This window comes from Quercus robur, chromosome 1 (genome assembly GCF_932294415.1).
Source record: "Quercus robur chromosome 1, dhQueRobu3.1, whole genome shotgun sequence".
In the NCBI taxonomy this organism is placed as follows: Eukaryota; Viridiplantae; Streptophyta; class Magnoliopsida; order Fagales; family Fagaceae; genus Quercus; species Quercus robur.
This window is the reverse complement of record NC_065534.1, coordinates 53,851,272-53,874,443: the sequence shown is the minus strand read 5'-3', so window position 1 is coordinate 53,874,443 and position 23,172 is coordinate 53,851,272. Positions and strand designations below refer to the sequence as shown.

The following is a 23,172-nucleotide window of genomic DNA, read 5'->3' as shown; positions in this document are numbered from 1 at the left end:
CAATTTGATTGATTGTGTGATGTGTGTGGGTGTGTGATGAGTCCCACATCAGGTATTTACTGGGTAGATTTGGGCTTTATTAACAACTACAAGGAGCCTTAATTGTGACTAGTCCTTTTGAGGTATAGCGCAAATGTGGCTAGCGCTTATCCTTAGGTCGTTACAGGCTGTGTTATGTTGGAAAATTTTACTGTGTTTGATATTCCCCCCTTTGCTGATATGTATATTTTGTTAGACTCTGATAAAAATGGGTTGTACTATTATAGGCATGTTGTCAGTACTCTTGCCTCTGTAAGCAGTTTGTAATGTTTGTTTCTGGGTGTTAATATAATATCTATCCTATTAACCCAAAAAAAAAAAAAAAAAAAAAAAGGTTATACCAACATTTTTTTAGAAAAGAAACGAAAGAAGTTTAACTGTGTGTCCAAAGGGTTATAAGAGCATTTGCAACAGTGTAGCTAAATAGCTATATTGCTATTTTAGCTACACCAAAACATAAAAAATAGGCTGCAACAAAGGAGCTATATCTAAATTTTTTTAGCTTTTTGCTACAGTGCACATCTATCTATAGATGTGCACTGTAGCTCAAAGCTAAAATGAAATATAATTTTTTATTCTGTGTTCACACTTCTTTTTTTTATTTTTTATTCTTTCCTTCATTCTCCTTTCTTTGTCTCTCTCTTCTCATTGCCTCTCCATCTCTTCTTTCTTCCTCCACAGACCCACAGACCCCTTCTTTCTTCCTTAGAGACCCATCGCCGATCTGCCTGAGCCCAGCTGCCACAGACCCGTCGCCGTCGACCCACGTTCGATCGCCAACCTGACCCATTTCGGCCTCTTTTCTCTATTTTTGGCGTTTCGGTTTTGTGTTTCGGGTTGTGCTTGTGTTTCCGCTTTGTGTTTCGGCTTTAAGTTTCGAGCTTGCTTGTGTTTCGGATTTGTGTTTCGAGCTGGGTTTTTGTTTTGAGCATGGGTTTCAATGTGTGGTTTCGACATTTGGGATTGGTGGGTTTCGGCGTTTGGCTGTGGCTGATTTTGTGGTTGTGGGTTTGTTTTGTGGTGTGTTGTGGGTTTGTTTTGTGGTGTTGTGTTGGTGCCTTGGTGGTGGTTGTGCTGCATTTTTTTTTTCCTGCTGTAAACTGGTGGCCGGCGATGGTGATGGTGGTTGTTGTGGCTGTGGCTGATGGTAGAAATGGTTGTGGTGATCGCTATGAATTTTTTTTTGGATAGTAGAATATATTATTTTATTGTAATGATTATATTATTTTATTGTGATGTTTATATTATTTTATTATATTAAAAGTTAAAATAGATTCACTATTGCAATATGTATGTAAGTAAAATAGATAAAGTAACTTTTAGTAGAATTAAATTTTTAGCTCCAATATGCTAGCTTTTCCCACTTCCTCACAAGTCACAATTCACGCATCCCCATGAAAGACTTCCCAGTCTCTCCATGGACGAGCTCAATGTCTGAGCAGACAGACCCATGATATCAAAGCCTTGATAGAGAATGAGACGGGTTTAGAGTTTATCTTTTTGTGGGTAAATAGGCAGGGGAATTCGGCTGCTCACTCGCTCGCTAAGTGGGGTTCTCAATCTTTTTCCGGCTTCTTTAAGTCCAATGAATCTTCCTCAAAGTTTTTCTAGCCTAGTGCTCTCAGAGAGGCCTTAAGTTATTTTTGTTTGGTGTTTTGTCTTTTGTTTTGCTTTCTGCTTAGGGCAGCTAGTCTGTGTAGCTGTTTCTTGTTTGTTAGGCTACGTTTCAGCAACAAAAAAAGGGACCCATGATGCCGAGATAGAAGTTATGGGCGGTGGAAAATCTCAATCTGTCGAGGTTTGAGTTGTGATTTTGTTTTTGTTTTTGAATAAAGACTGGTGAAAGCTATAAAATCATATGCATGTGTGTTATTGTGAATCTTCTGATGAGACTTTGTGTGGCTTTTGTTGCTGCTGCTGTTGTTGTTGTTGTTGTTGTTCTTTTTGAGAGTTGGTAGGTTTGAAAGAAATGAGATTGCCAAAATGTTAGTTAGAACTTTTCATTTATTTTATAATCCCAACATTCTGTCTGATTAGTAAAAAAATTAAACGTATATTGATAAGTATTTATTTTATAATCCCAACATTCCCCCACCCCCCCAAAAAAAAAAAAAAAATTCATAAACGTTACTTGGAACTCCTCAAACTTTTCATAAACTTTATTTATTTATTTTTATTGTTTTTGTGAGATTTGGTAATGGTAGGAGTTGAAATTTTTTTTTTTAAGGTAAACTGGTTGGGTTTAAAAGAAATAAGAGAACGGAAATTCTATCTGATTTGCATATTGCTAAATATTTAGTTTATAATCCCAACATTCCATAACTCTTCTGATAGAAAAAAAAATTCCATAAAAATGTTACTTAGAACTTCTCACACTTTTCATAAACCTTTTAATTTCCTCACAGGATTTGTAAAGAATTTGCTTGAAGAAATCAAGAGGAGGAGGAGAGGCAATGGCGGTGCCAACGAGCAATAGGCTGCAGAGGCGGCCAAAAATGTACAGAAGGACGTATATGTACTATACAAGTAACATCAGGAAGCAAAAGAGCAGGAGCAAGAGCAAGACCAGCAGGACTACCGCATCTGAGATTGTCAAAATGCTGTGTGTCCACACTACTCCCAATAATGAGGAGGATTACACGGAGAGTTCTTCTGGAACAGAGAATGAAGAAGAAGAAGAAGATTTAATGAGACCCTCCATGACTATGAGTCACGATGATGATGAGTTATCATCTCCCAATCGTAGTAGGAAGATTAATATGGAGGAGACTAAACCAACAATACCTAAAGCAATGGCAAGAGAAGAAAAACGGTTGTGTGTAGTGTCTGATGATGATGATGAGCAGCAAGGTACTTCTACTACTTCAGTAAAGAAGAAGGCTGGTCAAGATGATGACATGGTTCATAATAATAGTGGGAGTGATGTTGACAATAATGACATTGACTCAGATGATGATAAAGGTGAAGTTGAAGGTGAAGATGAGGGAGAGGATGCAGTCCAAGGTGATGATGAACAAGAGGGAAGGAGGAGATATGATCTCCGAAATTGTGCAGATTTAAAAAAACTGTCTATGGAATTAGAAGGTACTTTAGTAGAGAAGGCTGATCAATATCATGACATGGATAATATTGGGAATGATGTTGACTATAATATTGACGCAGATGTAGATGATGGTCAAAATGAAGACAATGATAAAGTTGAAGGTAAAGACGATGGAGAGGAAGCAGTCCAAGGTGATGTTGAACAAGAGGGAAGGAGGAGATACAATCTCCGAAATGCAGGTATACGAACACTGTCTATGGAGTTCGAAGGTACTTCAGTAGAGAAGGCTGGTCAAGATCATGACAAGGTTAATCTTGGGAATGACGTTGTCGATAATATTGATGCCGTCTCAGATGATAATCAAAATGAAGATGATGATAAAGGTGAAGGTGAAGGTGAAGATGAAGGAGAGGTTGCAGTCCGAGGTGATGATGAACAAGAGGGAAGGAGGAGATATGATCTCCAAAATCGTGCATATGTTCAAGAACTGTCTATGGAATTAGAAGATGAGGGTGAAGATGATGAGGATGATGGTGAAGGAGAGGACGATGGTGATGATGAAGAAGAGGGAAAAGAAGAACAAGAGGGAGGGAGGAGATATGATTTGCGAAATCGTGCAGAAATACAAAGACTGTCTATGCAGGAAGAAGGTAAGCCATGTCCAAGACCAATAAGATCTCCTCAAAGAGTATTACACCAAGGAATGGGGATTAATTATAAGGTTGGTCGGGGTGTAAGGAACGGTAGTGGATCAAGAGTTCATAAGCGTCCAGCTGAAGATTCTTCTGATGATTCTTTTCTTGTGGATGAGCTGGACCAAGGCCCTGCAGTAATTCCCAGCGGTGGGGGAGGTGGTGGGAGCAGATCTGGACTTCCTTGGCTTCTTGGGGGACTAGAAGAGATGCATGGGACAAGTACAGTATGGGGATTGAATGATGTTGCTGCATATTTATCAGGTTGGGATCATCAGAATCAAGGTGATGCTTTTACTGCTGGCCTGAGCTCTAAGGTAGGGGCAGACATTCAACCTTTACAGGTTGATGATCAGAGTGTTAGTTTTAATGATATTGGTGGGCTTTCTAAATATATTGATGCTTTGAAGGAAATGGTTTTCTTTCCCTTATTATATCCAGATTTCTTTGCAAGTTATCACATCACCCCACCAAGAGGAGTATTGTTATGTGGTCCTCCTGGCACTGGGAAAACATTAATTGCCAGAGCATTAGCCTGTGCTGCCTCAAAGGCTGGCCAGAAAGTGAGTTTTTACATGCGTAAGGGAGCTGATGTTCTAAGCAAATGGGTTGGTGAGGCCGAAAGACAATTGAAACTACTTTTTGAGGAAGCACAAAGGAATCAGCCCTCCATCATTTTTTTTGATGAAATAGATGGACTTGCTCCTGTGAGGTCTAGCAAACAAGAACAAATTCATAATTCTATTGTGTCTACGTTGCTTGCTTTAATGGATGGTCTTGATTCTCGTGGACAAGTTGTTTTAATTGGAGCAACCAACAGGATTGATGCCATTGATGGAGCCTTGCGACGCCCTGGTCGATTTGATCGTGAATTTAACTTTCCTTTGCCTGGTTATGAGGCACGTGCTGAAATATTGGACATTCACACTCGAAAATGGAAACATCCTCTTTCCGAGGAACTAAAATTGGAACTTGCAGCTTGTTGTGTAAGCTACTGTGGAGCTGATTTAAAAGCTCTGTGCACTGAAGCTGCCATCTGTGCTTTTCATGAAAAATATCCTCAGGTTTACACAAGTGATGACAAATTTGTGATTGATGTTGATTCAGTAGAGGTTGAGAAGTATCACTTTATTGAGGCCATGTCAACAATTACCCCAGCTGCTCACCGTGGTGCTGTTGTGCACTCTAGGCCACTATCTTCAGTAGTTGCGCCATGTCTACAAAGACATCTTCAGAAAGTCATGAATACTATATCAGATATATTTCTTCCAATTGCAATGTCATCAGAGTTGACCAAGCTTTCTATGCCCTCCTATAGTTTTGCTGCTGTCTATAGGCCCGACTTCTGATTTATGGTGGTGAAGGTACTGGGCTGGATAATATTGGGCCAGCAATTTTACATGAAATGGATAAATTTCCTGTTCATTCCCTAGGACTTCCGTCTCTTCTTTCAGATCCTAGTGCAAAGACACCAGAGGAGGCACTAGTACATATATTTGGTGAATCAAGGAGAACTACTCCATCAATACTCTATTTGCCTCAGTTCAACCTTTGGTGGGATAATGTGAGTGATGATTTTTGCATAACTGATGTGGATTTCGTGCTAAATATACCATTTTTGCATGCTTAATTCATATTTATTTTTTTAATGTGCTTCAAAAATCCTTGATCTACTACTCTGTGTTGCTTCTCTGCTGTCTAATTTTGATGGGCTTGACATTGCACTCGCAGGCACACGAGCAGCTCAGGGCTGTCCTGCAGACTTTGCTGGAAGAACTGCCTTCTGACTTACCTATATTGTTACTTGGAACATCCTCGGTTCCACTTGCTAAAATTGAAGATGTGCCTTCTTCAGTATTTTCTCACCGTTCAGTGTATGCATTCATCTCTCTCTCTCTCTCTCTCTTTGTTTTTGGAAAGCTATTTTCAAATAGTAATCTGGTACTAATTTAAATGTTGGTAATTTTCATGTTAAAAAATCATGTATTTCAATTCTTTCAATAGTCTTATATTGGAGATTCTGACTCTGAAAACTTTAATTCTTCTCTTTTGATGCATATTTTTCAAATGCTTACTAGATGTGCACTATGGTTTTTACTCAACTTAGCGTTTTTGGCTAATGTTAATAGTTTCTAAACCCGATACATTGAACCTAAAATTTGTGAAGTACGTCTTCTTATGAAACTTTATTTTCTTGAGAACTTTTATTCATAAGTCAATTATATCATATCAGAAGTTCTTTTCCTGCCTATAGTTAATTTCGTACTCTAATGTTTGTTATTGTTGTTTTCTTGTTTGGGGTCAGCTACCAAGTCAGCAAACCAGCCACCGAAGACAAATCATTGTTTTTTGACCACTTAATTAAAGCTGCTTTGTCAGAGGGCATGACAAAAAAATCGCCCAAGTCAGCCTCCCAGCTCCCTGAACTTCCCAAGGCACCAAAATTGCCAAGTGGTCCAAAGGTATCTGAGTTAAAAGCCAAGATAGAAGCTGAGCAGCATGCCCTTCGCCAATTGCGGATGTGCCTTAGAGATGTTTGCAACCGGATTTTATATGATAAACGGTTTAGTGCCTTCCATTATCCAGTCTTGGATGAGGATGAGGATGCTCCAAACAACTGTTCAATCATCCAGAACCCTATGGACATGTCTACTCTACTTCAGCGTGTGGATTCTAAGCAGTATAGTACGTGTTCAACATTCTTGCAAGAAGTAGATCTCATTGTATCCAATGCCAAGGCTTACAACGGAAATGATTATAACGGCCCTAGGATTGTTACTAGAGCTTACGAACTTCAAGATGCAGTAAGATTATATGTTCATTCCTTTTTGAGTTCTGGGTGCTCGCTTATATGTCATAAACTTATTCCCTAGTTTTATTTCTACCTCAGGTGCATGGGATGCTTTCACAAATGGACCCTGCATTGGTTGCATACTGTGACAAGATTGCTGCCCAAGGTGGTCCTGTGCATTTGCCAGATGATATGGCAGGTTATACTTTTACTTTCCCATCATCTAACCCTGTTGTGCAGCTGGGAAGTACTGTTAGCAGAGCGAGTGCACTACTTCATAATGTCCACCAACTAGAGGTTAATCTGGATCAAAGTTATGATGGGGCAATCATGAAACGACCAAAGAAGAATGCTGATATTGCTACACTAGCTACAGCTTCAACAGCAGAAGATAAGTCAAGGCATCATCAAGATTCACAACTGCAGGCAAAGTCATCTAAGAAACCTGATCAGTCACATGACACAAATAATCCTGAAAGGCCAGAAACCTCTTCTGCTGATGGTAATCAGCATGAAACTTCTGCAGAAGATGTCATAATGTCTGATGGTGATAATATTTCAAACCAAGTGGAATCTGTCAAGCTGCTTTTTGTGGAGCATACAGCTAGCTACAACATTCCACAGCTTGAAAGGCTTTACACACGAATAATGAAGGGTGTTTTTGAAACCAAAGCCAAAGTAAAAGATGATCCTAAGCCTTCAATTTTGAAGTATTTGTTGAAATTTGCCGAGGATGAGGCAAATTTCTGATGCGCTTACATACAGTTTCAATTGACGTTTCCTCTATATGTATGTGAAGTTGAGATAGTTGTAGAGAGACAATACATGCATTCATTGCTAATTTTAACATTGTATGGGTGACCACTTGAGTAAAGAAGCTAATATATATTTTCATATTTACATATCTTTATATTGCCTTGTTATTTCATTTATTTTACAATACTAAGGAATATTGAATAAATTGGAAAACCAGTGGGTGCAAAATTTTCCTACTATTTTACAATACAAATCTACTTTTCCACAACTAATTTACAAAAACACCCGCATCAAATTATCTCTATTACATTCTTTTTTACTTCTTTTTTTTTAGAATATTAAATATTTTTAACACACATATAGAGAGAGGGAAGAAGGTTTTTAAAGAAACCTCTTTTACTTAAATAATACTTTTTCACCTTTTTATTTATTTATATTATTTCACTTATCTACAGCCCAAATGATACGTTGTAAGCGGTGGAAAATAAAAATGATGTTCGTAGTCCCACGTGACTTCTCGTCTGCTACGCTCCAAGCTTCTGCTCCAGTCTAAGGCGGCACCAGTATCTCTCTCTCTCTCTCTCTGTTACTGTTTTACAGCACTTTTCAACTTTTTTTTTTTATTATTATCATTTTAAATTCTGTTCACTTCTCTGGCTGAATGTTTTATAACTCTATCTATATATAATATGTAATGGTGTTTTTTATTTTTATAATAATCATATATTTTAGTATATTAAAGTGTTGTTTATTATACGTTTTGTATTAATTTTTGGCAGTTAAAATTTGAGTGGTTGAATGCATATAAATTTATATTTGATAGTGGTAGTTTGCATGTTTACACGTTTTTTTTTTTTTTTTTTTTTTTTTTTTTTTTTTTTTTTTTAATATTTGAATTGGTTATATAATTAGTTTATAAAATTCAATATTTTAGGTTTCAAAGTGTGAGTAATTTATGGGAAATTTATATTTTAAGAGAAAAAAATGATAAAAATACAAAAACTATGACCCAATCCTTTGTCCCAAAAGTTGAAAAAGACTAAAGGAAGTGAATTTATGCAGACTAAAGGACTTTAGTGCATATAAACACTAAAGTCAAAGAAAATATTCGTCAAACAAATGTACAAGGGGTTAGCGTACATATTCTCAAATATATGGACATATGTATATTTGTATATATACTTGTGGGGGCCGGTTAATCAATAATTATTAAAACCGTGTTAACTGGGCTTATGGCCCATCCGAGGACGTAAAACTGTCCGAGGAGGCCCATATCAGGTTATAAGGGTAACCAAATGAAAAGAAGAGTAGATATCACGTAAGGTGAGTTCAGTATTCGTCCGATGACAAAATCCTTCTCGGCAATATGTGTTCGAGAACGAACAAACACACTTCAGAGCTACATTATCACTAAATGTGGGACATGGGACCAAGGGTAAGAAAGAAAAGGTAAACAAATATCTTTAACAACAGCTGCCTCCGCATTAATTGCCTCTCAACCAATTCTTTGGCCGCATTAATGTGGAGGTGATGCCTGAACAGTGATGAAGCAGCTTTACAACTGCTGGTTGGAGGTTCCAGAAGGTGTTGGATGGAACAGGAAGGGATCCTCCGAACCTAACCTACACGTGTGTGGTGAAGATAACATCAAGAGGGCAGTATATAACATGGAAGAATGCATTGAGAAAAGGGAATCAGAACTTCTAAACGAGTAGTATTTAGAAGAAAACCTTATGAAATAAAGAACTGAACTTGTTTTAAGGAGAAATTGATCGTTATATTGGTGTTAATCCATCTATAAATGTTAAGTTTAATCGTTTTTCTTTTGGAGTTAATCTAGTTCTTTGACATCCACGCTCTACAAATTTATTGTTTGAGCCTTTAACGTTCGAACTCAATACGAATTTGGGATCGTTACAAATTGAGTCCTTACAATACTTATATGTATTTGTATATAAATATATAAAATGCACTTTGCGGAATGTATCAAGCTAAAAAGATCTTAGCTCCAACTCTCACAGTCTTAATGCAGTATTTCCAAAAAAATTAAAAACTGTTATTTAAACACACGTACCAAACAGACCCATAGTTTCTTTGGGAATACTCCCTGAACACTTTTCTTTGCTTCTTACTCTCAATTTCTTCCCAATCCTCTACCGTCTTTTATAAATAAATAATTTTTTAAAAAAAAGAAAAGAAAATTGAGAGATGAAGATGTCACCGGCAAGTTGTCTGCAACTAGTTACACTGTTAGATTCTCCAAGAATAGATTGCATTTTGTCATTAGAATATCAGGGTAAATTCCGATGGTAATATTATTGTGTTTTGTTACAATTTGGAATTGCTGCTCAAGGACGCCATGCAAAAATGCAAAAAATCACGTTTATGGGGCCTAAAAGCACGCTTTCAAAATTTTACCAAAAAATACCAAAAATCATGTTTTGAAAACGCCAATGTGATTTTTGGCCCAAAATGATCTAACGGGCACTAAGAATATCTCCTGTTCAATTGTAATAAAGCACGACCAAATCAGCTAAACATTCAACCTCAAATTCAGGCCTCTACATTAACACTGCTCTTGTGAATTTGACATGCATGTAAAAAAGTAGTTCTCAAGAAGTTCATTTGCTTACCAGTGACCTTATACTCTAATTTTCCAGGGTGCTTGAGATTAAAACTGGGATTGCATTACATCCAGCCAAAGGATCTCAAGTTTTGTTGATTTTGCACTAACCAAAGGAAGTCGCCAATATCTTGCACCTTTTTTTTTTTTTTTTTTTTAATTTTTTTTTTTTTTTATATAAAAAAATCCTAATCAATACAATTTTCTGTTGCTTTCCAAAATAAAAGGTGATATTCAAGACAACCTATGTACTGACAAAGTTCTATCATGGATTTGTCTCTCATTCCCACAATCACGTCCTAAAATGTCAACAAAGTAACTCGAGAGCATATTTCATTACCTGGGGAATGCAAGTAAATTTTGGAATAGGTTCACCTAAAAAGAAATTCAGGTGTCTTAAGCTAACCAGGGGAAAATATGAAAACATGTGGCTTCAGATGTTTTCAAGCCAGAATAAATTCACAGACTAATTTTATAATTAACCAGAAATACCCTTCACCTAGAGCTGCTTGTTTTCTGCTTGGCCTTCTCAATAAGAGGCTTCAACTGTTTCTTTTCAGCAAGAATCTTGAGGAAGTTGAACAAAAAGGGTATGTAATTGTGTTTCCTGCGGATATTTTCTGTTCTCCATTTCTTGAACTTTTCCTCTTCCATTAAGATCTTCTCAGTAGCAGCTTCTATCCCGGCATTCACTTCTGAAAGAGATTTGTTCAGTGCTTCAACATTACTATTGCCGACCAGTCTATCTGGCTGTAAGGCAGCCAGTTGCTGCAAGATACGCTCCCTCCTCTTCTGGAGCTCCTTGAGTTCTGCAGTATACATTTCCTTCCTGTTCTTGATGACTGCCAAGAGATTGAATCTAATCTCACTCTGGGAATACCTTTCAATGCGTTCCTGGATAACTGGTTGCACCATCTGCAGCCAATCCATGTCACCTTGCCCACCAGAGCACTGACCAAGGCTAATGGGTCCATCCTTTAATCCATCAAGCTCATACAGAACTCCATCAACAGGTAAATAGCTTATAAAATGGTACACATCATCGTCTTTTCCAGCTGCCTTCTGCTCCTCTGGAACAAAAGGCTCAGGCCTCGCAAAACTATTATGGGCTGTGCGTATAGCTTCACTATTATTGATAGCCAAACCTTTTAGTTCCGGTGGAAAATTCTTTGTGAAATCTTTCAACTTTGACAACTCTGGGCCAATATCAATATCCAGACAATTTAAGAGGATAGACAAGATTGCTTGAGTTGCACAAGCATTATTGATTACCTAATCAGTGACCAAAATAAACTTGAGATCAGGAAAATTGGCAAACTTATTAAGCGCAAAAGTGAATCCCTGGCAAAATGACCTTATTTATCCCAAAAAAAAGGGGGGAAACTGACCTGGCTTGCAAAAAACAAATTAGGGTTTGGGTCCTTGATTACAACACGGTCATCCTTTTCCCCCGGATGCCATTTGAAAAGAAAAATCAACCCATATACAGGCCTACATTTTAAAGGGGGAAGAGAGAGAGGGGGGGGGGGGGGACACAAAAACTTCAAGCATAAATATTTCAGCTAACACATGTATGCCTGCAAAGGGATAAAAAAAAGGGCAATGAGATGTTAGAGAACTAACCGAAGATTGTTCAGAGAATCAAGGTCCAATGAATATAGCTCCTCTACCTGAGAAGAGACATCAAGGCATCATCATCATCAAATACAAGAAAAGATACTGCTAACGCCCCTTTATGGGTGGGTTGGTTTTTTTTTTTTACTTTGGAGTAAAATCTATAAGAAATATTGAATAAATAAAAAACATGTATTCTAAAATGAAATATGCTACTGGAATTCAAACCAAGTATTTCATTTCAAATTCTATCTTTAATTTATCCTTGTTATGCAATTGTATAAACCCAAGCACTGAGTTAATGTCAAGCTTCGAACTTGTTAATCCATACATGGTAATATAAAAAATGATATCACAGTATTTTTACTATTATCTATATATACTATAAAACCGAAGACTAAGACTTTTTGTTGACTTCCTTAGAGCTTGCCACGTAAGCTTTGCACCCTCCACAATTTTACACATTCACTTTTTTCTTTATTTTTTTAACTTTACACCAATACTCTTTATAAAACCCGACTACAAGACCATACACAAGAAACCGAAAAACTGAAAACCTTAGACCCATTTGCGGTTCAGTTTCTTCCTTCTCTACTTCAGTCCCTGTCTTTACACTTCACTTCTGTAGTCAGTACCATCTGAGACTTGACTTAAGTTGCAAATGGATTGTGTTTGCGTCTGAATTGTGGTTTGTTAAGGCTTGAGTTTAACTTGATCTAATATGTTTTTCATCTTCGAAATTTCAGAATACATCAAGAAATCCAGAAGAGAATCTGACCAAAGTGGAAATTATCTTGGAGTTCAGAGAGAAAGCCACATAAGGAAGAGGAAGACAGAGAGATGGAAAGGTAAGGCATGGGGCTTCTTTGGGAAGTTAATGATAAGGTTGAGTGTGCATGTGATGGCTTCTGAAATATTTGTTTTCCTATGAGTTCCTAAACTATTCTGTTGAAAATTTAATTTTTTTTTTTTAAATAAAACAAGTTCAAATATAATTTAAAACAATTCTTGATGCTATTAGTATTAACAGGTTCGTTAGGTTGGTTTTAAAAAAAAAAACATCAGCCAGTTCGGACCTAGCTCCTCTCTGGTGTGAGATATCGAGTATCCCGTTGTGATTTCGCCATGCTATTGACAAAATAGTCAACTTCAAACCATGTGATGTCTAAAAATTTGATGCCCAATATTACCAATCCAATTAAAGTGTGGGTTTTCTTTTTATCTGGGTCTTTTTGGTTTGGTTGAAGATTTTGTGGTGTCACTTTGTTTTGCAGATCAATGGAAATTGGAAAGATGTGTACTGGAACTTTTGATTTCATTTTCACTAATTGATTGGGAAAGAATTTGATAGTATATGTAGTGGTGCATTTGAACCCATGCTATTACCTTTATATGTTTATTTGTTGATATAGAGATGTTATAATGTTATTAATTAGCTTCCTGGTGAAATTTCAGGATTATATAAAATCATCTGGTGAAATTTTACATTGGTTGTGTAGTGATTTGGTAGACTATTGGTGGTGGGATTGGTATTGAAGTTGGACTTGGTCTTAACATTTTGGTATTTAACTTTTGAAGACATTTTTAGGTTTTGTGAATGAGATAGGTTTATATAGTAGAACAGAGATGGATTGAATCACAATGGACTCAAAGATTGTGTATTTGAAAATTTAGGGCATTTTGAGAAGTAGGTTTGATTTTTATTTTTTTTTTGGATTTATTTTGTGGTTGGTTTGTGCATTGAGATTAGTGTTTAGAATTTTCTCTGCAAACTAATTCAAAGGTGACTTAGTGTTTTTGAATATATATTCGGATAAGAATTGTTGATAAATATGAGGTCATACGTTAGAGAATTTGATTCATTTGGTAGACTACTGAAGGTGGGATTGGGATTGAACTTGGAATTGGTCTTAACGTTTTGGTATTTAATTTTTGAAAACAATTCTAGGTTTTACAAATGAGATAGGTTTATACGGTAGAAAGGAGATTAATTGAATCACAATGGTCTCTAAGGTTGTGCATTGAGATTAGAGTTTGGGATTTTATCTGCAAATTTAAATTTATAATTGGGAACAATTTGTGGGTTCAGTGAATTTTTTGGGTATGATTTAAGGTGACTTGGTGTTTTTAATATGAATTTGGAAAAGAATCTGAATTGTAGGGAAGTTACCGTATATAAATATTTTTTGTCAAACTTCTCGGTGCATTGCACAAGTTAGCAACTAAATAAACTCAAAAAAAAAAAAAAATTGATTAAATTATGTTTTACCTTTCCTACATATAATTTATTTTTACTATGTTGATCTTCTCCACAAATGATCTAATATTAATATGAATATTTTCATTTATTGAACTTTTTGATGAACACTTCCGTACATCGCACAGGTTAGTGACTGGTTTAATTTATTTCTTTATCTTTTTCTATTCAATTTCTCCTCTCAAAAAAAAAAAAAATAAATAAAAATTTGGCCTTTACTCTTCTACCCATCTGTTCCACGATACCTATAAATTCTTCTCTCTGATTAACATGATTATCTTTTACTTTTTTTTAATGGAAAAATTAACATGATTATCTAATAAGGTTTTACCTCCTTTGCTTTAATCGCACTAACACTAAAATTTATTCTTTCTAAAACCATTACCAGTTGCAAATATATATCACACATATCGCATGCGCCAACAGCTAGTTGATGGATGCAAAGAATTGTCTCAACAAGATGTACAACCTTTGCATCCAAAAGAAGAAAACAGAGAGATAAAAGCTCAACCTATCATGAACATTTAAAATAAAAATAAAAAAGTTACCCACAGAATCCCTGATAACCAAAAGCAATGGTGCTGCAGTATAAGAAAACTTCAAAGACTGCAGTAAAACTGATTAATACTTATTTTGGGATCATGATTTTACAGCATGCTAAAATGAAGCAACTGAAATCAAAGTTCAACTACATGGTACGTGGATGATGCCTAGTGCAACAAGTAATGGTGTCAGTAGTATTAACAATGAGAGAAAATAATTAAGCAACTGAGATCGAAGTTCAACATTTTGTGCTTATGATGCACCTCATTGAAAGTTTGCTTATGGAAGACTGCAATGTACAGCATGTGAGCTTCTGCCACAAAGCATGCCTTGACATACTGGCCTCTATTTTTCCTGAGTGGAAAAAATAAATAAATAACTTGTTGGGGGGGGGGGGGGGGGGGGGGGACAACAATGGCAGTGTATTGGGCAATGGTAATGAGGAATGGTATCAATATGGTAAAGGCAGCAATGCCATGTTGAAAGTTGAGAAACAACTTCAAGTGAGTTTTGAAATGCCTTTTAGGTGGATGTGGCCATCTAAACCCTTCAAATTCTGTGACTATTACCTAAGTCCCTCTCCAATCAAGGAGAAATTTTTAGGAACCCCAAATCACTTAGAATCCAAATATAGACCCTAATCTTGTAAAATTCCCTATGTAAATAACTCATTTTTCATTTTATCATAACACATTTCACTAAATACTTCCAGTTTATACAAATTTGTTCTGCTGCATAGAGGCAGTCCAAATTAATATTCCAGACAATACACCAGCACTGAATTAGTTCTCTTTATGAGTGGCCCTTTGCTTTGGGTCTTACAGATAGTAATTATGTTCCATCTTTCAAAAAGTCAATTCATATGTAGATATTTTTTCATGATGTAATTCTTTAGGCTACTTCGTGTCTCTTTTCATGAAGTAGCATCTTTTCAATAAATTATTCTTACCTATTAAAAAAAAAAAAAAAAAAAAAAAAAAAAAAAAAAACCCTGCACTGAAATATTACTCAAAAAAGGTAGTAGGTTGGCAAATCTATTTGGACAAGAGCTTGGGTGAGCTTTCAAAAACATTGGCCACTTTTAGCAACATTAAATTGATTGAGCTTGAACCAAATATATCATATATATCCAAGACACTTACCTGCACGCCTTTAACTTGCATCTGCTGTATAAGTTCTGTAAAAATACCTGCAATGCAAGGTACGAATTTTAGAAACAATGTCCCCGTGAAAACCAAGAAAAAACATATGCACATACATAAAAGCATCATTTGAAATTTTATACAAAAAGAAATTCTAGGAAAGAGCCTTGTCAGAAATTCTATAAAATTCTTATGAATTAACAGAATGTATACAAAAACAAAGGAAATGATGTTGCAGTAAAGTTCAACAAATCCAATTCCTCCAGCAGAAGAATCGGAACTTAAACTGCTTCTTTATGAGGCTAAGGTTCCCAAGGGTGATTGGGGGGAGGTGGCTAGGATGAAACCCCCATCAGAAATTCAACAAATGCTCTCTCCTCTTCTAGAGATTTTCTTTTTTTCCTCAAGGACTGGAGAATTGACTATCGTTGACAAAAGCTTTAAGATTCCTAGTTAGTGAATAGACTTTACGATTCTTATATTTTCATAAATCTAATGCATTAAGTGGAACTAGCCGATAAAATGTCCACAGGGGAAGGAGCTCTCACGCCTAAAATGAAACTGCTAAAGAGCAGTACCAAATACCTTGAAGGACTTCATGATAAAACAATCAACAGTGGCAATGAACAATAAATCACCCACCTTGGGCTAAAATCAAACAAGGATGGATTGAAGTTACCTATAATAGATTTCTTTCAATCTTCAAGATTTAGCTTATTTCAATTTCATCAACTAATCTATTTCATTTAAAAATAATCATTTTTTTTTAAATTTTTTGGTTGATAATTGGATAGTTACAACAGAGAGGGAGGACTTGAACCCTAAATGTCTTTATTGAAAACATCAAAAGGTGCTAAACAGTTTGAGCTACAAGGCTCGTCTGTTTCATTTGAAAGAATCTTGCAAAATCTTTAAAACAAAAGGAAAAAAGAACTATTCTCAAAAGCATACCGGGATCAGATTCAATTGTGCACCAAGACATGACTGTAAATCTATAAGCTGCAACAATGAAATAAGGTAATTTAGAAAGCATACATAAGAATCAAATAACTTGAACGATTAAAGGAAATCAACTACTTAATTAATTTATAGATAGTAAATAAAATTAAAAAAAAAAAATTGGCCCCATATAAGCCAAAAGCTTAATGTGATGAGTTTTGACCCAACTATGTTATATTAATAACTCACTTTTCTCGTTACTATTCAATGTGAGACAACTTCACTCACACGTCTATACACAAAACACAATACAAAGGCAGAGAGAGAATACGTGAAATCTGATCAATTCTAATTTTAATTCATTAGAACAAAAAAATAAAATCTTAAGAAAATTAAAGCTAAATTGTAAAATTTAAAAAATAAATAAATAAATTGCAACAAAATTATGGTCCCGTTATTTTTGTGCATATATTCCATTTCACAAAACCTGGGCTTCATGTCTATAAAGGGTTTTGTTTTGGAGAAACTATAACTACCCACAAAGCTAAAATAGTATTTCCATGGCAAAAAAAAAAAAATGGAGAACAAGAAACCCTAGAATCTGACTCTGAATATTTTAGACTTTAGATACATAAATTAAAGTTAGAATAATAATTAAAATCTATATGAAAGTTAAGTTTATTTTCAATTTTCTTGAAGAACCAGTTGGTGGGTAGGGAAAACGAGAATGAATCATGTATTATTAATTTTTCATACAAATTTGAGAGAGAGAGAGAGAGAACCTGTGGGTCTGGGAAAGTAGAAATATGAGCGAGAACAAAAATTACGGAAGCTTGTGTTTTAAATTTTAATTTGAAGTATTTGTTTGTTTGGATTTATACTATGAAGTTTTCCGAGAGGGAGTGAGAAACTGCACTTAAAGCTTAACAAAGAATAGCTTTTTTTTTTTTTTTTTTTTTTTTTTAATTTATTTATTTATTTTTTTAAAGAGAGTTTGGTCAAATAGTGGGGTCCGCTCCTGATGATACCAATAAGTTTTTTGTGTAGATGGCGATTGAACCCCAGATCTCTTATACAACCATCAAAACATTTACCAATTGAGCTAATTAGAACTCACAGCTTATGCCTGAATTGAAATAAACGGTATAGTTTTTTATTTTGCCCTCTATAAAATTGTGGATCTCACACTTAAATTTATTGTTTGGCTAATATTTTCTAAATACAGTGTACAAAAACTTGTATCCTATTTTTCTAATTTTGAACATGATTTTGAAAAACGAATAAATGGGTGTTTTCAAGATACAAAAAATGTTTTTAATGACATAATTGTAAATAAATTAAAAATAGTGGACCCCACTATTTGACCAAACTCTTTTATCTCTTAAATTAAGGGACTTATCTTTATCACAAAAAAAAAAAAATTCTCACACTGCAAATTTGAAACTTATTGTGGGGCCAAAGAATTTGACAACCCCGGCTCACTTTATACTGAACCCAAGACCCACGCCGAGGAGGGAGAAATGGCCGAGGACGAACAAAGAAAGCCCAAATAGCCTAGAAATGTTGTCAAGGACGATCTTGCTCTCGGCATCCCAAATCCCAAGAGGAAAGAACAGCACGCCGATAAAGGCAGCCTCCCAGAGCGCCCCCAGGAGAAGGACAAGTACAATAGAATACCCATGGGCGTATGGTGTAGAAACAATTCAAGGAGAAACTGTCACCTCCGCATTGAATGCACCTAACTAACGTTCTGGCCGCATTAATGAGGAAATGACCTCTGAACAGTGCGGCCTTGGTTGCCGCAACTCACAGAGGGTTTTGGAAAGGTGACTGATGGAACGAGCACTCAAGTAATGACCTGCATGATCAACAGGTGTAGGGTCAAGATCGACTGAAAGAAGTATATAATGTGAGAGACCCTCCAAGAATGGGGGATCACAAAAAAAAAAGAGCAGGAGGAGAGAAAAAGAAGAAGACGGTAGTAGTCTGTATGATCTTGGAAACCTCTGTAACCAAGTACTGAAGGAAGAAGAAGAATACTAAGTTCCTCGGACGAAACGCCCGAGGACAAAATTTCATGCTTTAACCCATATCCTTATTACTCATCTCATACATAACCGTGTCTAGTAGTTGTAGTTCAGACTAAGACCTAATTCTTGAACCCTTTCTCTACAAATTTATTTTATTGGCCTAGTTAGGCTTGAGACTTTTCATCCATAAGTAGAAGTGCTTGAACTCAGTCCCTACAATTGGCGCCATCTGTGGGAAGAGCTCATGTGTTAGTGAGTACAATGGTTAATTATGGTGGGATCAAGCTACTATCAGCAAGAGTCCCTCGAGAGTACCATTTTGGCGGTGGTGCATGCTACATTGAAGCTTCCCCATCATTTCCAAGAATACACAGTTATTGTCATAACTCAGCCTTCGCTCAGGGCTACTCTTCGAGGTACTGATTACGCAGAGAGAATTGCTAAGTGGGGCACAGTTCTAGGGGCTTCTAATGTCAAGTATGCGCCTCGTACATATGTCAAGGGGCAGGTTCTCGCGGGTCTAGTAGCCCAGCTTGATGAATCCTTATTGGGGAAAGTACTAGACAGAACCAAGGTATGGGGAAACTAGTTACTTTAAGAAGAATATAAGTACTAGACAAAACCAAAGTCTTGCATGGTCCTCGGACTCAAACCTATGGGGAAACTAGTTACTTCAAGAAGAATATAAGTACTAGACAAAATCAAGGTCTTGCATGGTCCTCGGACTCAAACCTATGGGAAAACTAGTTACTTCAAGAAGAACCTAAGTACTAGACAGAACCAAGGTCTTGCATGGTCCTCGGACTCAAACCTATTGAGAAACTAGTTACTTCAAGAAGAGCCTAAGTACTAGATAGAATCAAGGTCTTGCATGGTCCTCGGACTCAAACCTATGGGGAAACTAGTTACTTCAAGAAGAATATAAGTACTAGACAGAACTAAGATCTTGCATGGTCCTTGGACTTAAACCTATGGGGAAACTAGTTACTTCAAGAAGAAGATAAGTACTAGACAGAACCAAGGTCTTGCATGGTCCTCGGACTCAAACCTGTGGGGAAACTAGTTACTTCAAGAAGAACCTAAGTACTAGACAGAACCAAGGTCTTGCATGGTCCTCGAACTCAAACCTATGGGGAAACTAGCTACTTTAAGAAGAACCTAAATACTAGACAGAACCAAGTCTTGCATGGTCCTCGGACTCAAACCTATGGGGAAACTAGCTACTTCAAGAAGAACCTAAGTACTAGACAGAACCAAGGTCTTGCATGGTCCTCGGACTCAAACCTATAGGGAAACTAGCTACTCCAAGAAAAATCCAAGTACTAGACAGAACCAAGGTCTTGCATGGTCCTCGGACTCAAACTTATGGGGAAACTAGCTACTCCAAGAAAAATCCAAGTACTAGACAGAACCAAGGTCTTGCATGGTCTTCGAACTCAAACCTATGGAGAAACTAGCTACTCCAAGAAAAATCCAAGTACTAGATAGAACCAAGGTTTTGCATGGTCCTCGGACTCAAACCTATGAGGAAACTAGCTACTCCAAGAAAAATCCAAGTACTAGACAGAACCAAGGTCTTGCATGGTCTTTGAACTCAAACTTATGGGGAAACTAGTTACTCCCAGAAAAATCCAAGTACTAGATAGAACCAAGGTCTTGTATGGTCCTTGGACTCAAACCTATGGGGAAACTAGTTACTCCAAGAAAAATCCAAGTACTAGACAAAACCAAGGTCTTGTATGGTCCTCGAACTCAAACCTATAGGGAAACTAGCTACTCCAAGAAAAATCCAAGTACTAGGCAGAACTAAGGTCTTGCATGGTCCTCGGACTTAAACCTATGGGGAAACTAGCTACTTCAAGATTCGTAAAAGTTGTGGATATGGCCTAAGTGCGCGCTCAATACCTCGGATCATAGGCTCGGCCCCTGCCCCCTAAGAATGGCGGAAGACATAAACTAAGTGTCCCCTTAATGCCGGTGAGTTAGAACTTAAAGTTTAAATTTCAATTACGATACGTACACTCGACAGCAATAGTGTGTATATGGAGCTTAAAGTTTAAATTGGTAGAATCATTTCTTTTAAATTAAAGTTCACCTTCCCTCATATCTTGTGTCAAGCGATTCATGGACAGATGGTAATGTTTTATTACTAATTGCTTATTTCAATTTTTTGATAATTGGGGTTGTAAAGCTACTTAGAATAACCAATTTACAAGGCATAAGGTTCATAGTAATAACAATAGTAGTAATAACAATAAACACATGTAGTCGAAAAATTTTAATTACAACAATTCCAAGGTCCTTAAAACAAAAAAGCACTAACTAAAAAAAAACTATATTAAAGCTGATACAAAAATTGGCTGGGACCCCTACTTCTTCAACTTTATTTTGGCCCCTTCCTTGGGGAGCTGAGCAGGATTGGCCTCAGGACCTTTGGAGACATCAGCTGTGGGAATGGTCTGAAGGGGCTGAACCAAGAGAGTTGGCTCCTTGGCATGAGAGGCTTAAGCACTGACTATAGACTCGGCAGCCTCCTGGGGCACTTCAGGATTCGAACTTCCATGTGTTTCTGTCGTCCCAAGAAGCTCGCCCCCTTCGGCTGGCTCATCAGGAGTGGGCACGGCTAGTGCAGCCTCAGGCCGAGTAGCCTCAGCCTCAGCCTCCTCTGGAGCACTCACAGCCTCGGAGTTGGCAGGGGCGGTCTCATGGATGGCTGGAGGGTAGTATACCTTCTCCACCTTCCTCAGATCGGATGAAGCCTCAACCCCAGCTTGTTTGAGGGCTTCATTCCAGACCTGAGAGTAGTAGAGCCTGTATACTCCAGGGATTTGAGCTTTGAGAATGGCCTGGGTCTCAGCCACCCCCGAGTCATAAGCCTCTTCCTCGGCTTTCTCCTTGGAGCTCTCGGCCTCTATCCTGGCAAATTCAGCCTCTATCTTAGCCCTTAGAGCTTCGTCCCTGGCCCACTCCGCAACATTTTTGGCTCCCTCCGCCTCAACCAGTTTCTTCTTTAGATCAACGATTTGCTCCTTAGCAATCTTCAACTGATCTTCAGTTTCAAGTAGGCGCTTTGTCTGGCTTTCGGCCTACCTCTGGGCGCTGGCTAGGCCTGATTCGGCGCTGTCCCTGGCCCTGGTCATCTCCTTTAGCTCTTCCTTGGCCTTAGAGAGGTCAAACTCGGAGTTTTTGAGGGTCCGCGCAGTGTCCACGCACTTGTTATGTTCAAGCTCCAGGGACTTGCTCTGCTCTTTAGCCTCATCCTCTAGCCTATAAGTGGCTTGGACTGCCTGTCAATTGGAACAAACACACGATAAATGGGAAATCAAGGAGCAGAAATCAACGGATTCACAAGTGTAAGAAACCTTACCATGCCCAAATACCTCTTGATGTTGAGGAAGACCTCTTGCCTCCTCAGATTCCTCAACTCGTCCATATCAATAGGGAGCAGCAGGGTCCTCTCTAACGCGTCGGCCACATAAGTACCTTCTCTGCCCTGGAAGTCCCTTAGGGAAGCGTTGTCCATCAATGGCTCCCCATGAAGCATTGGGGCAGGAAGCCAAGCCTGGGGCGCAGGTTGGGCATCGACCTCTTTTCCCTGGCCTTAATGCCCAATCTTTAATTGCTTTTGAGCTTGCGAGGCTTCACCTTCCTCTTGGGATGAGCGAGACTTCCCCTATCCATTGGCTCTTTACCCTTGGAACTCCTCATCCTTTTTGGGTCGGTGGGCTCAGGCCGAGGTATCCCGCAGTAAGGTTAATCCAGTGCCTCCCTACATCAAACAAAAACTTAAAGGAGGACTTCCTAATCTTTTCTGGGGAATGGCACGATGGCTTACCCTGCCTAACTAAGGAGGGAAAACCAGGTGGGGGTGTAGCCATAGATTTATGTGTCTTGATTTGTATATATATATATATATATATTTTACTTCCCAATACCTCTATTTCTGACAAAATTTTCTTCCATTTTAATGATTTTGCAGATAAGAGTTCTACTAAACCCCAGCTCAGTTTAGTCAACAAGGAGAGCTTAAATAGGATTTTACGGGCCGAGGTGTACGTAATCGAGGCTGACGGTCAACTGCGAGCGGCACACCTAATTCTTGGGTATACACCCATTTCTCTTGCCTTCCAAGCCCCTAAGTACGTGATAAAAGACAACAATCCTCGGCTCCACCGTATCATTGTTGCCTACCGAGGATTCGTTGTTCCAGAGGGTATTCCACTTCTTGAAGGTACTCCCCACACTCAACCACTCTTTGTTGCCACCCCTTCAATAGGAGCATCCTCATCCCAACTCATTCTTGAAGAAGAGGAAGAAGAAGAAAAAGAAGATTCAGAGGGGATCGTAGACTTATCAGACTCCTCGGACGAATTCGAAGCGTTCAACCAACCTTTATCCCCCAAGAGTATATCAGAAGAAATAGGTATCTAGAGGAAATCCTAGAGGAGTTTGATGGAATTAATAGAAGATCAACCCGGAAGAGGTGCATTGGGGAATTCCACCCAGCCCAAACTTCCTTCTCCTCCTCCCAAATCTCCTTTCCCTCCTCCTCAGCCATCTCTGCCTTCTAGGCCTGAACTTGTTGATCCGAAGAGGAAGAGAGAGCAGAAAGGTAAAGATGTGGTGGAGACCGGGAGATCTCGTCCTACTCGTGAAGATAAGGCTCAATGAGCTGCGAAGCAGCAAAAAGTTAGCCATGCGTC

At 37.8% G+C, this 23,172-nt stretch overlaps 1 protein-coding gene and 1 pseudogene across 1 annotated transcript; one reads left to right on the top strand and one right to left on the bottom strand.

The window, feature by feature from the left end:
* The first annotated feature begins 1,398 nt into the window (after positions 1-1,398).
* On the top strand, positions 1,399-7,469 carry LOC126691833 (ATPase family AAA domain-containing protein At1g05910-like; annotated as a pseudogene).
* A 2,780-nt stretch (positions 7,470-10,249) lies between these two features.
* On the bottom strand, positions 10,250-17,373 carry LOC126691832 (ubiquitin carboxyl-terminal hydrolase 2-like). Its single transcript, XM_050387052.1, has 6 exons — positions 17,222-17,373; positions 16,452-16,499; positions 15,501-15,547; positions 11,568-11,614; positions 11,333-11,435; positions 10,250-11,216 (listed from the first exon to the last, which is right to left on the bottom strand). The coding sequence occupies exons 2-6, from the start codon at positions 16,480-16,482 to the stop codon at positions 10,440-10,442; spliced, it is 1,005 nt and encodes a 334-aa protein (XP_050243009.1). The 5' UTR covers positions 16,483-16,499; positions 17,222-17,373; the 3' UTR covers positions 10,250-10,439.
* Between the last annotated feature and the right edge of the window lie 5,799 nt (positions 17,374-23,172).